Raw genomic sequence first — 15,216 nt, 5'->3', positions numbered from 1 at the left:
GATACGATTGAATCCTCTCGTAGAGTTTGAGAAATCTTGATGCTTGGGTTTTTCCCCTTGTAAAAACGTAATACTTATGTTCGTAATACGTTTCAAAAATGTATTGTATGTATTAAAGCAAACGATAGTATTACGTTTCATTTCAGATGTTTATATAACCTAGGAAAAGAGTTTTTAACATTATAAATAAAATCAGGAACTGCTCGTGACGCTAATAAAAAGCTGATATCTTCCCTTGCGACTAAAATTTATGGTATGATATATTACCAATAGCTGATCATACATAACTTGCTATATAATTTAACGTTGGTGTTCGATTAAAGCGACTGTTAGTTAATAACTAGAATTTTCTCCGTAAGTACGTCCATCTTCTCATCCAAATTTTATTACACCATAACTCGACTACTTTTCCTCTTTCTCGATATTAAAAGAATCTAAGACGTAACTACAGGCTTTTATCTTTCGTCGCTATATTCGAGAACCTATAAAGACTTCGCGCTAACGATAGATACGATCGTTGATCGAAATAAGGCAAACTATAAAATTCCTCGAAACGATTCCATGCCTCGTACGCCCACTTATCGTCACGTGTAACGATTTCTTTTTCACCTCTCACATTTTTACAAACCAGTTCTCAAGCCGGAAATCGACTAATCTGACGTAGTCTCATCATTCTGAATAATACAGTTATTATTAAACGTAAGATACGTTATATCTGTAATAACGTATATAAATACAATTTTACGTAGAAATATGTAATATATATATATATATACGTTACATATTTCTCGATAAATTCTGAAAATATCCGAGCGATACATCAAGCAACTAGTTCACGAATAAGTAATGGAAATCGAAGATTAATAAACGATGACCGGACTTGCGAGGAATGACTTCATTCGTGCAGCACACTGCACACGAGTACAGAGCAGCTCGTTATCCCACGAGCAACGGCCACGGACTACATTTCATAATTCTACAAATAGTTTCACTGGTGCAGTTAAATCTGTTCGTGTCGGCCCCGATTTCTCGGGCTGAACCTTGACTCGATACGACCGTGGTCCAAAATGTCGAAAACATCGAGTATCGAGAGAAAAACGACTCACTGAAAATCACCGTGACGTACAAACCACCGTACCGATGAACTAACCCATCAAGAATGCTCGATTCTCTTTTTAGATAAATTTTTCCTTGGTTATATAATAATACTTTTTTCTTTTTGATTCTAATATTATATCTTACGTTTCTAATACGACAAGACGCAAAGATTGGCGGTGAAGTAAAGGCAAGCATTTTCAGAAATACGCGTGTCACGAGACGAGCGTTAAAAGCGTTAAACCGCCTTATACAACCACTTTTTCATAGTACCAGAAGCAGCTGACAAATAAAATTCCTCCTATAACATTTCCACGTATAATTGATAAACTGACTATCTCTGGCGAGTGAACGTCGAAGATCATCAAACAGTAAACTCGCTTGTTTATCTCTTCACGTTCTCCTGTGTTACAACAATTCGAAGTTTTTCACAATGAATCATCTCCACCGACGAGGCCTAATCAAATCGCTGTACTATTTTCCACGCCCGTCTGTACACGTGCACGCGCATTCATCAGCCACAGAAGCCACTCTACGACTCTCGTAGTATACGAACGCGCATGTATGAAAACGCACACGGTCGATCGGCGCTGGAACAGCCAAGGTAACTCTCACTTTTTCTCCAACGACACTGAACATCCCCCGGGCACGTCGCCATACCAATTATGCCGACAACGATCGACCAATTGCCAGTAAAAAGAAATTAACGACGAGTCGTTAATGGAACGGAATTTTCATAAAAGGAAGAAAGAATTGTAACGCGAAAGGCGCTCGTTAGATCTTATCGCCACACTTATATCGCTTTATCGTCGAAATTTTCCGCCCGTTCTTTACAGTTGCTCCGATGTTTTATCTTCGCTGATGAAAACGCGAAACGAGAATAAGAAAGCAACGATCGTACGACAGGTACAAGTATCTAGGTTTCGTTAATTCTTTGAGTAATCCTGACTGTTGGAAACTTGCTCGTTGTAAAGCAGCTACTCGCGGATTTGCCAGTCTGTCGCGGTTATTGCGCTTGTAATATTTTCTGCTGTAAATATTACAGATATGATTTTTTTGTACGAATGTCGTAAGATTTGCTGTTGATTATCGGGACAAGCATAACAGGTTAAAGTTCGTTTTAGGGCAGCAAAGATTTTTGTCCATATTTTCCGATACTAGGTACTCTAGGAGTAGGATTGAATTTAAATGAAACTTGGCAAATCTCATTTACCAACTCGAGTCTAAATCTGATCTAATCCAAATCTAACGTGATCTAGTGGATATCTAACCGAAAACTTCAGTTATCTATAGACGTATCTTCGAACGTGCCTTGATTTGATCACGAAGGTCGACTATCTATAGAAGGAGCTATTTTTCATCATTTATCGCAAAAGAGGAAGTCGTTAACAGGCAGATTAACGCGTGACAAACGTCCAAGCCTTTTCGTTAGCCATCGTTTAACGAGGAAAGATGAAAGACGGATGACTATTATGTGATTATTATATATTACGAGTCTCGCGTGAAATACGCTACTAGTCACGAGGTTACAATCACTCGCTATGTTAATGGGTTTCGAAATACCGCGAATAAACATCCTTAATTAGTGTATGACTGCGTTGAGACTTGATTAAATGACTGATTGTCTGCTGGTTGATGTAAGAGAGCTGGGAAAATAATAAACCATGCATCCGCTGACTGAAACTAATTACGTTTCGGACGGATATTTTAACAGCGATAAAGTAAGAAACTTCGTGAACTTGCGATTATGTAAGTTTATATCGAAGGAAATAGGCAAGCAATTGATAGAGAAACTGGTAGATAAAAGGAATAACAAGCGTAAGTAAATTCAGAGACCCAATGTCGCGGTAGAAACGGACTGCACGATCAGACATCGATCTGCACAATCTCGCAGTTGCGATTCCTTTGATAGACATCAGACTGGTGGCATTTGCCGTGCAAATAAAGAACGAACGTTTACGGAATAAAGAAATTGCAAGAAGACGCAAAAACTGGTCCGCAAATGGAAAATTTTTAACGCATCGAACGATCGCATCGTAAAGTAATAAATTCGCAGCGATGACGAAACGACGCAACGTTAACCCGCGACGTCGCCAAAGGAAAAACACGCGATCCATGTTTCTTACTTTCTTTCCATAATTATTATACGCTGCTGTGTAAATGAATGTTTAAGCAAGAAAATAAACAAAACGATTCCTAATGCTCAAACACCATCTTCTTCATTCTGCGTATATTTTTAACGAGTATCGTTATAAGATAACGAGAAGGAAAAAGACAGAACAAGCCGTCTAACGCGATTTGACAACCATCCGCTGTGATGCCTGTCGCTTGTAGGAACAAAATGTGACTCGCACGTTGATCAATCGAACCTGGGAAAGGTAAACACCGATCGATCGATGCCTAGTCGCGATTTCTTGGTTCGCACGCGTGCACACACGCGACTGCTCGAAGGATCCGACGAGAAAGGTTGCTGACGATGCACGACCGAATTTCGCCAACATTGACTGTTACCAATCTACGGTTATATATCGTGTCGATAATAATAAGAATGCGACCGAAGCTCGAAGAATCACAAATAAAGCAGAAAAGTAATACTACAAATTTTATCCTTTTAAAAATAGCTCTTAATAACAGCCACGAAGAATAAATTCGCGATTAAATTACATCTTGTGAAAGATAAGCAAGTGTCTGGATACTGTTGGACAGCGGTGTATGTCGAAGTATGTCGGAGGACCTTCGCATCGATCCACGATAAGCTACAACGCGAACGAAGAAAATATCTGTGTCAAGATGCTAGTGAAATAGAAGCACGAGATCGGAGCGACGTTTTACGTGTAACTGAAGAAACGAGATGGAGAACGAGAGACACGTTAATTGCATTGAATGTAACGACGGTTATTGTCGGTCTGGTTGACGCCGCTGCCTCGTGCGACCATAATTTATCGCTGATCGATGCAATTCCCTTCTCCTTTGTATCGACCTCCATACGTATGCTGCTATTGTTCGAGGATGCAGGTGCCTTGCGCTTTTCATCGCTACATTCCAAGAAACTCGCGTTAACCCATAATTGACAAGGTGGAGTCTACAAGAAACCTAGCAATTTTTTTTTTTTTTTTTTTTGTGTGGAAATAGGAAAATGGAGCGGTGCGCGGTATACACAGCCCATTTGGTATACTGTTTGCTCCAGATTTTTCAATATATCACCAATTATGAATTCCAGAGAAGAGAAAAGAATAAACCGATCGAAGAAAATTCGAAAATTCTGCCTTCCTTCTTACGCGATCGACGTGATCTGTGGAGTCTCTGATCTTTTCGAATGCGAAGTAGGTGAATTAGAAGGCTTATGGAAAATGGCACGCATGTGCGGCTACAACGTTACTACGATAAATATAGAGCATCTGCAGACATTTTAACGATCGAATCGATATTGCTGATCTATGTTTTCGAATTCCCGCAAAACGGAAAGGCAACGCGTGCCTACGTGACGGAAAGCAGAGGAACGCGGCCGTGCAACTGGTTTCCTACGTATCACGGAAAACGAGGAGAAGCCCCTTCTCCATTTCGAGGGAATTTCGTTCGATAAAAGCAAATCCATTCAAAGCGAACGTTGCTTTAATACGTTTCATCTTTTTCACGATATTTTAAGACGTAAATTTTTGCGTTAATAATTTCCGTTTTTAGCATTGTAATTATAAAAAGAAGTGTTTAGGGATTAGTGACATATTTTTCTATCGCAATCTCTTTCTTGCCCTGGATCTTACAATTTTATGAAGTTTAAAGAAATTCAAGCATTTATAGCAATCAAGGAATTTGTTTGTTTTTAATTACGTTAAATACGTGTTCTTTTTATTAAATTACTTTCTTCGCGTTTTCCAACAGACGATGCATTTTAGGCATTATTTACTTGGTCTCTATTAGGTTAATTTTAATTGGAATTGTTGTAATTGCTCGATTGTTCAAAGTATTTTGATTAATTTCGATTAAATTACTAGTACCTTTATTGAATGTTTGGAAAAACTGTTTCGTGCTTGGGGATATATATACATGGCATTGGTGAAATAGAGTAAAACGAATGTGGGTAAAATGAGTCAGTTGGGAAAATGTCAGCTTTATCGGGTACTCGAAGAAATCGGATTTGCTTCTGTTTACGCAAGTGTCAATCAAGTGTGAAATAAATATAAAATAGAGGAAAGTTTCTTCGAAAATACCATGGTAATTAATCAGTCTGAGATTGTCAATTACGAAATTATACAAAAGGAATCCAAGATTGGATTTCACAATCGAGTGGCACCACTCGGTAATCGTTTAACAACGATGCTGAACCATTTTAAAATTCCTAATTTCTATCCCATAAAATTGTAGGAAAATAATTTACAAAGTACAATCTATTTTTTTGCATTTTTAATTCGGGGAAAAGATTCATTGGCAAATGATTAAAACGTGTATAGGACATACAAACTAATTACAAACTAATCATTGCGAAAATACAGCAAGGTATTCGCCTTACTTGCATAGAAATCTATTCACTTGGTTACACGTAATATGTGTATAACACAATTTCTAAAGTATGTACATATATACTTACAATTAGAAGACAGCAGTTACCAATAGTGCAATCATTCGAGTTCCAGATAGTAAAACAAAAAATAGTTTATTTACAGACAGATACTGCATTTATTCCCACTTCATTTTATCTCCGACGCTTCATACCTTGGTAGAATGAATATGTAAGTATATGTATTCGAACACACTATACAGCAAGTGCCACATCTAAATATATTAGGAAATACACTTGCGCTGCCAAATGACGCTATGCATTTAAACATACAATGCATCGCTTTGTCAAGGACCACGGTATCGAATAAAATATCGATTAATTCCGGTTGATTCTAGTACTTCGGTTAGCAGGATTTTCAATTTAATTAAGAAAAATCGTTAGAAAAAACTCTCGCTAACAGGACGTTCTTCTTTCACCGATAATTACAACTAATCATTTCCGACTAATTTGATTATAATTTTGCTAGTTCCATCATGCACGAAATACGTATTTTGTAATTTCCCATAAGACGTGAAAGCTGTAGGCCATCTAAAAACACACATCCGTTTTGCGGAAATTACCACTACCTTGGATACTTGCTCAACCCTACAGACCGCAATGCGTATATATGGTATCCCCGAAATTCTCGAGCACGTAATATACGCCCACTCGTAGCATACTCGAGCGAACGTATTTACGTTAGTTTCCATGACGCGGTCGTTTACTCAGATTGCGTCAATTAACGTGATCCTCTGTGGCGCAAAATCCGAAGGTGTCACTGTCACAATGGCTGTTCGTATCTGAGCCATCTATAACGCGGCCTTGCATTATAAGACCACAGTCTTATCTACAGGTATGCTCGATAAAAACTTCGACTTACTCCTCCTTCAAAATTGTCGATTAATCAAAGCAAATCTTATATACAAGTGGTGTATTATATTTATGGAGTTTTTGTTCATCGTCACGAAAATTGAGACAACGGTAAGATATTAGAGTTGCCTTCGACGTTTTAAAATTCAACCGAGTTTGATGAATTACAAGGTAAATAATTTGGCTTGACTCGAATAATCCTAGCTTATCCTATACAAATTCTCACGGGCTGAAATTCGATGCCACGACGTCGTTATTCCGAAAAAACGATGATTTCATCGTGTGCCTTACGAGAAGTGACATTAGATCGATCGTTTCGATTCACTTCGTTCACCATCGCACTGGCTGTACCTTAAATTGTCGATCCCGAGAAACGATGAAATCGATGCAACTCCGAACGCGGATAAAAATAAGAAAAAGAGAGGAATGGTTCGATTTCCAAGTTAAATTCGACGAGCACAGCGAGCGAATACAGGACAGAATACGCACAGCACACATTCACGCGCTGTATAGACGGTGCTCAAATAAATCCGTGCGGATCGATCTGCAGTGTCAATGCCCGATGCGACGGTTCAAGCGGCCAAGATGCGAAACCGTGTTCTATAGCGTGGCCCGAAGAAATTGCCCGGTTGCTGCGAGCGCCGTCAGCGCGCCCCTCAACGCCTTGATATATACACCGTGTGTCCAACTCTCCAGTCTATTCTCGATCTCGCACAAGTGTTTATGACTGACCGACCGTGCTGACACACTCGTGAAAGTCACTCGTTACGAGCGACGTGAATACGCGTAAACGTCACTTTCCTTGACGATAGAAGCCACGAATATCGATGTAACACGCCCATTAATGTAATATGACCAGGACATTTTTTTTAAATTCTTTCCTTCGACAATGAAGTAGGATATGATAAAAATTAAAACGTCAAGTGATCTCTACATATTCCTTTCTCTTACACAGCGTGAAAGATGTGATTTATAATCGCCCCGTAAATGGCGCTAGCGTTAATTGGTCTCGATTTCTTGCGCGCAGGATCGAGCATTATAGGTTACTTCGAATACTTATAGATTATAATCACGGACGAACTGTAGTTAAGTCGTAATTACTTCTAGATCACGTTTGATGAACGATTTTCAATTCACTGCACGTCGCTCTATTCACAGATTCTTGAATAGACTTCTTAGATAACTCGTTGAATTCACGGCGATTCGATCGATCGGCCAGTCCCACGCGGTTACGTATACAACTCGTGATATCTATATTCTCGTTTATTAATTGACATCAACGATAGCACCGATTCTTCGGAACCTATCTTATCTCTGGCGCGGCCATGAATTTTTTGACAACGCGTGGGCCTTCAAGACGGTTCCACTCGTATCAGCAACCGTTTAATTATTTATCAATATGGTATAGGACCTGGGGAAGAACCTCGAACAAGAGAGACCAAGCGAGGGGGAAGGGACAATGTCAAAATCGAACACCTGTACATTAGTGATAACGAGGCATGTAGTTTTCCGTATTGCCAAAGAACATATTGGCTTATGGTAATCTGCTCTACGAATCAATCAAGTTTTACTTGTAACCGTGTCAATATATTTGTATAATATAAATACCATTAAAAAAACTTGCGAAATTAGTCCTAGATGACTCAATTAACTCGAACAGAATTACCAAGTACATGAATAGTTGTTTTAAACGTGACTGCTCGAAAGCGATCTAGAAACGTAACAGCGGCGATCTGTTTACGCTCACACTTGCATAGTCCGTATGTCGCATGTTGTAGTTTGATGAAACAAATTTTCAGAAAAATCTTTACGTTACGACATAACGTTACCTCCGTGTGATCGGTTGTTTTGAACTGTTCCGCGTGTATACAGGTAAGCACGATAACGAAGCTGATATACCTGTACGAACACGAGTCACGCGAACATTGGCTCACCCTGTTTAACGAGAGTTCTCGATGTAGCTTGTAATAAATCTGTGTAAATATTTTTGGATGGTATTAGACTGAATAATGCCGGCAAGGTCGACAGCGTGGAACGTTCCTCTGGCGTTGAGAAAGAATCTAGAATGCAGCGGTGATTCATGTCGCGTGTGAGCGCTTTATAACTATAACGCACTATTGTACGATCAAAACGATACCAGTACGCAGAAATAATCATAGTCCGTTTTTTAATACTCGAAGATTATAGTTGTTTTAAACTAATATCAATTATATACGAGATTTTGAATAGCTTCTCTGTGACAAAAGTAGAAAATTCCCACGATTATAGAAATGTTTAATTGTTAATAATTATTTAAACACTTACCTCTCGTATTTTACTTGCATAGAATGAGCGGAGTTGTCCTCCCAGTAATTCTGTGTCTCCATCATCTTGCCGCATAGAATCGTTTCCAATACACAACACGATCACTTCCGATTTCTAGTAGTTGTCACTCCTTTCGTTGCGTTTCTTCTATTGTCTTCGACTTTCTTCCACTGTTCTCTTTCAATCTGACTCTGTTTGCACACAGTTTTTTCCTTTGAATTCACGTTCGTAACAGGCAAGTTAGGCAGTTAGAAGCAGCTCGCCGTAATTTAGCGCGAAATTTAACGAAACGCTCAAAACGTGTTTACACCGACCGCGAAATTACGTATACATAACCTGTACCCACAAAAAAAGTCAAGTCCTCTTTAAACCGATGGCTTCTTGATCGATAGTGCGCACCCGACGACTAGGTTAGGTTCGCCTCCACAAACTCACTGACACACTCGAAACGACACGACGGACCAGGAGGCCGGTACTTGGGAATCGCCCACGTCTTTCCGTCCAGTCACACTCACCGATATATCTGTACTGGCGCCCTCTTCTTTTCTTCTCCGTCTTCCTTCCTACTTCCCGATTTCTTTTTTTAGAGCCGATGATCGTAGATCGATTTCTCACTCTTTCTTCCTCTATCTCTCTACTGTGACATCCTATAAGCGTAGCAACAGAAATTTTTAAACTTTGTTTTGTTATCCGTTGTGAGTCGTTTCCGCTCGAATAGGCGATAACGAGTGCAAAAAGAAGAAACACGAGTCGATCTTAAGACATAAATGTGAACGACGATAAGGCCGTTGACTCGTTCGACCGCGAAATTCCGCGATATACTAACTGGCAGGGCCGTAAGAATTGAACAGGTCGCGCGCTCGCTTTGCGCGTCACGGTATTCGGGAACCTATAGGTACGCTTCTTTTGATGTGTACGCATGCACTTTACGAATTTCACGTGGCAGTGGTTGGCGGCGCTCGAGATGTGCTCTGGACCAATGATTACGTTACATGCACGATTGAATTCTCGATCAATCGTGTGCACTTTATCGACGCGGTTTCTCGTACCATATAGATTCGTGATTTGGAATTCTCTACAATGACAGGAATAAAAAGAACGTTGTTCAAGTAGTTTCGTATCGCTCGCGTATATAAACGCGTGTCGTCTCCTTAGCAGGCTACACTACGCGTATAATGCGCGGCCCTGTTCGATTCTCGCGATGGTCCTCGGCACGCAGACCACTGGTGGGAGCGATCCAGAACCATCTCAGGCACGGAACCATCGATCCCGGAGCCATGCAACTCGAGGTCCAATGTAAATCGACCGGTATCTATTCTTCCATTCGCTCGATATCATTCGATATCTTATATCGTCAAAATCTTCGTTCCCCTTATCGGACTAATTCCGTCGTATTGAAATACGATAGATATAGATAGTAACCGAACAATTGTTACGTAGCTTGATATTTTTCTTATAATCTACGATATCTTTCAGCGAGGGTAGCGTGTCGATTCAATGTGCGTTTACGAGTTTTGTAAAATGTTCCGATAAGACAATTTGTTCTTAATACATCACGTGTTGATAGTATTACGTATGGATCGATATGGTGATCTCGAAATAGCCTTAGCGATACGCGTGTCGGTATATTGTACAAAAACAAAAACAAAAAAAGCTAATCTATGCCTAAGCAATCGTTCGTTTTTCTCTTGTTTATCTGATCTAAGAAATCATTATTACTATACATTACTTGACAATTTGATACAAAGGTTCCACCCTTGGATTATAGAATTTCGATAACTTAACGCAAATTTACAAGCATAAATCGACACATGATTAAACGATAATTCACTTTGTTGCGTCAATATGTACCATTGTTTGTCACGGTATAAACATAAACAAGCAAACGCTCGCGTGATTCTCGCATTACGAATACGTATATACAATAAATACGATATATCCTTTGGACGCATCAAAAATTTAAGGACCACGAATTTCCGTCGCAGACAATGAAAACGAATTACCTCAATGACGAACGACACGCAGATAAGATACTTCTGTGCCTCTCGAAGCACTACAGAACACGATATACCAAGCGTGTAAATTTAACGTTGCCTGATACCGTGTCACGAAGTCGACTAAATTTCTCGAGCGTATACTTTCGCCCTTCCATTTCGCTGGAATCTCGTCGATACGATTCAACGATACCCGTTGAGGAGAAACCGACTATTTTTCTTTTTTTTTTTTTCTTTCTTTAACGTGGCTAAGGATCGCTAGCGCGTCACGTAACTCGATGATGCAAATCCGCATTCGTTCGCCACTCGGACAAGGCAGAGGCGCTAGTATTGCGAGGGTGAGTAATGGTAAGGTATAGAAAGGAACGAAAAATAGTGACTTTCCAGGTGAAAGTTTTAGACGAAGAGGGTGAAGTGGGGACTTGAGACGTTACTGATCAACGCGGGGAGTGGGAAATGCTTGGAGGGGCGCAGAAGGTGAGGAACGTTCGTTGGGACGTACAGGCGAACGAAGAGAGGGATAAGCAGTTACCACGCTATGTGACACGTGCGCGTGACGTCACGGGGCCGGTCACGCGAGCACCGTGTGCTCCCGGTCACGTGTCCTGTCACGCGCTCGCTCCATCCCTCTTTCCCCCGACTGCTGCCGCGGCTCTCTTCAACGACTGCATCCCTTCCTCTACGGGACTATCGACCGTCTCTCTCGTCATCTTTTATTGCACTCTGGTTCTCCTTGTTCGTTCTCAATCACTGTCTACGTGCCGGTGCTGTGAGTTCACTCTTTCTTCCTTCCTCCGATTCGCATCGGAACGGAGTACGGTATGAGACCGCAGACTCAACGGGTATTCAGGCTCCGCCGCGTCGTGACACGAGGACACGCGGTAATGATAGTTCTCGTTCTCGCGCGATTCGACGATATGTTTATACCTGCACGCCGTTTGCGTGGACTGCGGATCGTTCACGCACACGTTGCAACGTGCCGTATCCTCCCGGACGTTCGATGCATCCGTTTTAACCAACGGATTAAATTTTAATTATTCAGCATCCGCGTTGCTGCTTCACGTGAATTCGAACGCCGAGCTTGCGTTGCAGGAATTGGGTTATCGGAGCATGTTTGCCGAAAAATGTATTGGAAACAAAGAAGGATCTAGAATGCATATATGCACACTTTATGATTCCAATTACAGTGGAACTTCGTTTAGACGACGGCATTTATTTCAACGAAATTTTAGTTATCGTCCGATTAAACGAACTTTCGATAATTGAATCCATTTATACAAACGTGAGTTTCTGCTACATCACAGCTGGTAGGGAAAATAGTGAGCTCTCATTATATAAACCGCTTGCCTCTCATAGGTTAACATAAAGAAGGTCTACTGTATATTTATAATTGAGCTTTCGAAACAAACGATAAGTTCATCGTAAAAAATACCGTGACTCTATGGGCACGATTAAGGAAATCGATATTTCACGTGTATACTGCCATTATTGTAACGATTTGAAAACGTGCCGTTTGCAATCAATTTGATATTGTGCACGTCGCTTTAAATAAAACATGCGAGGCAGTAATTGACAATGTGACAACCTTTTCAAATAAGGTCGTCGCACGTCTCTAATGAATAATGTGATATAAACGAGGCGGGAAAACCAGAAACGGTGTAGCATTTGGCCGATTTAACTGTGAAGTTAAACGATTTTAATCTCACTCATAACGCTTGTTCTAGGCGACATACTTTTCTACTTTTACAGGTCACCTGTGGAATCCAGATCTCGCTTCTGTTACACATACAAATATACACACGAGATCGAACACGTCGCGTGGGTAATTATTTTCATTGGTCGATCACGCGACTGCGTTGCAACTAAAAAGAAATTACGATAACGCGCGGAAAGAACGTAATTAACGATGCGTTTTTGCCACTGGGATTACGCATTACGAAACACTTTTATGACGTTGAACGTGGAACGTCTACAGACGGACTAGAAAGTATAAGCACTTGTACTTATGTAAACGGTGGCCTGCTGGTGGACAAGAAATTCCAAGACGAACGAAGCAGTCTGCAAACAAAGGAATCGTCAGCGGTGTTCGTATTAAATTTCTCTGATTAGTTTTAAGCAATAAGCAATACCGTGAAAAATATTAACTTAGGATACTGACCATATTCGAGAATGTCCGATAATGTCGATAATGCTCGATTCAAACGATCTTACGATATTCGACGTACGATGCATTCGGTTTAAATATTCATATTACCAAGATAGTGAAGATTTTGGCTCGTTCTCCCTTTAAAGCGGCTACGAACTTGACGTATGCACGAGTACGCGCGTAACACGACCGATTCGAAAATAGGCGTTTTATTTTCTGCACGGCTCAGGAGAAAATAAACGCAATCTGTGGCGACTCCGAGTTATTCTTGATCTGGTACACCATTACGTGTCCTGTGTCATGCATTAATCGGCTTGGTCTTCGTACTCGTTCCAAAACGAAATTATTGAACCTAATGCCCATCAATTGACCGTAACGTATGGTCTGCGATATTTTGGTACTCGAACGATTCGTCACAAATAGGCCCGATAGGGCGTCGTTATCGTGGACAGATCTTTAACCTTTGATTCCGGATTCTACCACAAGACGGGGCAATTTAAATTCCTTCTAGAGCACTCGACGATTCCTCTTTGAGCTGGAATTAAATTATGCATCGTTCAAACGGTGACCATGTCTCAACTGTGATGCCTACGTGACTTTTAGATAAAACGGCTGGCTCGGTGAACACACGTCGATGAATATTCAGCGATGTTTGCAGCTTTTTCACAGACATGGTGTATTACGATTACTTTTGTACCTTGTAGTCATTCTTCTAATATCCACCATAACGTATCTCGAATGAATCTTCTAAATTTTTATGAATGAAGTACGTTACCTGTGTTCCTCTGTCACTCTGTGTCAATTTTGACGTAGTGTTTCAAGACCGCGCAATCCGCATTACGTAAAATCGAAGAACGTTGAATTAGTAATGACGCGACAAAGTGAAATTGATGTGGCCACGGTTTTAGAACAACGATGAAAAAAAAAAAAGAGAGGAAAAAAAGAACGTTACACAAGGGTCGAGCGAGGGCACGTGAAAGTAATTACGTCACGGTGATTGCATCGTTGAATGCATCGAGGTGCTTCCCCTTGATTATCGCCTGAAAATCACGTTTCGCAGCAATGTTCGCTCGTTTGTCCTTGACAAATTAGAACATTCGCCTGGCCGACTCATAATTACAGCCGGTTACGTTGCGTTTCCTTCTCGCTCTGGATAGCTTTCGATTCCCTTGAACAAATCCTGATAGGTCCGCGCGTTCCCAAGAAATAAACTTCGAACGCGGCTTCGTACTTGAACCTGAAAATCCCACGAATGTTTCTCTCCTTTTTATAGTACGGAGCTCATCGGACAATGTATTTACGCTACAGTATCTCACGCTCCAATTTAATCTTCGCGATACGAATCAACGATTTGTCTGAAAGCACACGGGGAAACTACCAGCTGTGAACATTAACATATACGAGAATTAATTAAAAATAATTGTTGCAGAATTTCAATACGTTGATCGCTGTTATACGTATCCAAGTATGGAGAATAAGATTCGTCGATCAGCTTTGAACATTCATTTTGAAAAATCCTATACATATATACTGTCAATGGTACATTGAATTCCTAATTCTGTAAAAACCAATAATTCCCAGCCAGCCTGTGTAAGTACGATATAGCGTTCCAGAAGGATACCATAACTTCGCTTGTGCTACATAACTCGCCTATCCTTCAGCTACCTCGATCGAAGTCGATAATTCTAAAAGAACGACATAGCGCGGAGACGCGATATTACACAATCGAAAAGTTACGTTATTTAAACAGATCCGTATGAAAGAGGTTGCATTTCCAAAGTCAAACGATTACACGGGAATCTGATGCAACCGCACGGTGTCGCATCGTTCGTAATTCGACGTGTATAATGAACTAACGTCCAAGAGATGTCATCGTGCACCGTATGCGAAAATAACCAGCTCTCTGTTCTACCGAGTGCGCGGTCGGACACATTGCGTGCACGTGTCGGTAAGGATAAACGCGTGGTCGAGCGCGTGACTCGACGGCCGAGGCGTGCCCTTCTCTTGATCACGTGGAATGCAACGCGGTACCTTCTCGTCGTCCTCGTTCCACTCGCGCGACTCCGCGCGTTCTCTATCCTCGTCCGCGATCCTCTACCGGCACTGTTGCGAATGCACGCGGTTCTCTCTAATTCACGAGTCACGCTAACCCGTTTTCTCTGTCCGAGTCAACCGACACGCAGGTATGCCGATCACTGCACGTTCATCGTGGCGTCTCTTTGCGTGCACCTTTCGGTCGCGAAAGAAGAAGGAGGTGCCAAGCAATTGGG

The 15,216-nt window shown here is 41.0% G+C and overlaps 1 protein-coding gene across 2 annotated transcripts in view; it reads right to left on the bottom strand.

Annotated features, from left to right (window-relative positions):
- LOC100652291 (transcription factor cwo) overlaps positions 1–10,947 on the bottom strand; it is a 38,100-nt gene extending 27,153 nt beyond the window's left edge. The window contains exons 1-2 of one of the 2 annotated variants that reach the window (XM_012314817.3): positions 10,810–10,947; positions 8,807–9,453 (exon numbers count right to left, since the gene is read on the bottom strand). In XM_012314817.3, the coding sequence (XP_012170207.1) occupies positions 8,807–8,871 (65 nt within the window). In that variant the 5' untranslated portion in view covers positions 8,872–9,453; positions 10,810–10,947. Of the gene's footprint in view, positions 1–8,806; positions 10,098–10,809 lie in introns of those variants that run through there. The other variant, XM_020865923.2, reaches the window with a different exon arrangement.
- Between the last annotated feature and the right edge of the window lie 4,269 nt (positions 10,948–15,216).

This window comes from Bombus terrestris, chromosome 12, assembly GCF_910591885.1.
Source record: "Bombus terrestris chromosome 12, iyBomTerr1.2, whole genome shotgun sequence".
Taxonomy (NCBI): Eukaryota; Metazoa; Arthropoda; class Insecta; order Hymenoptera; family Apidae; genus Bombus; species Bombus terrestris.
This window is presented reverse-complemented; position numbering and strand designations above follow the sequence as displayed.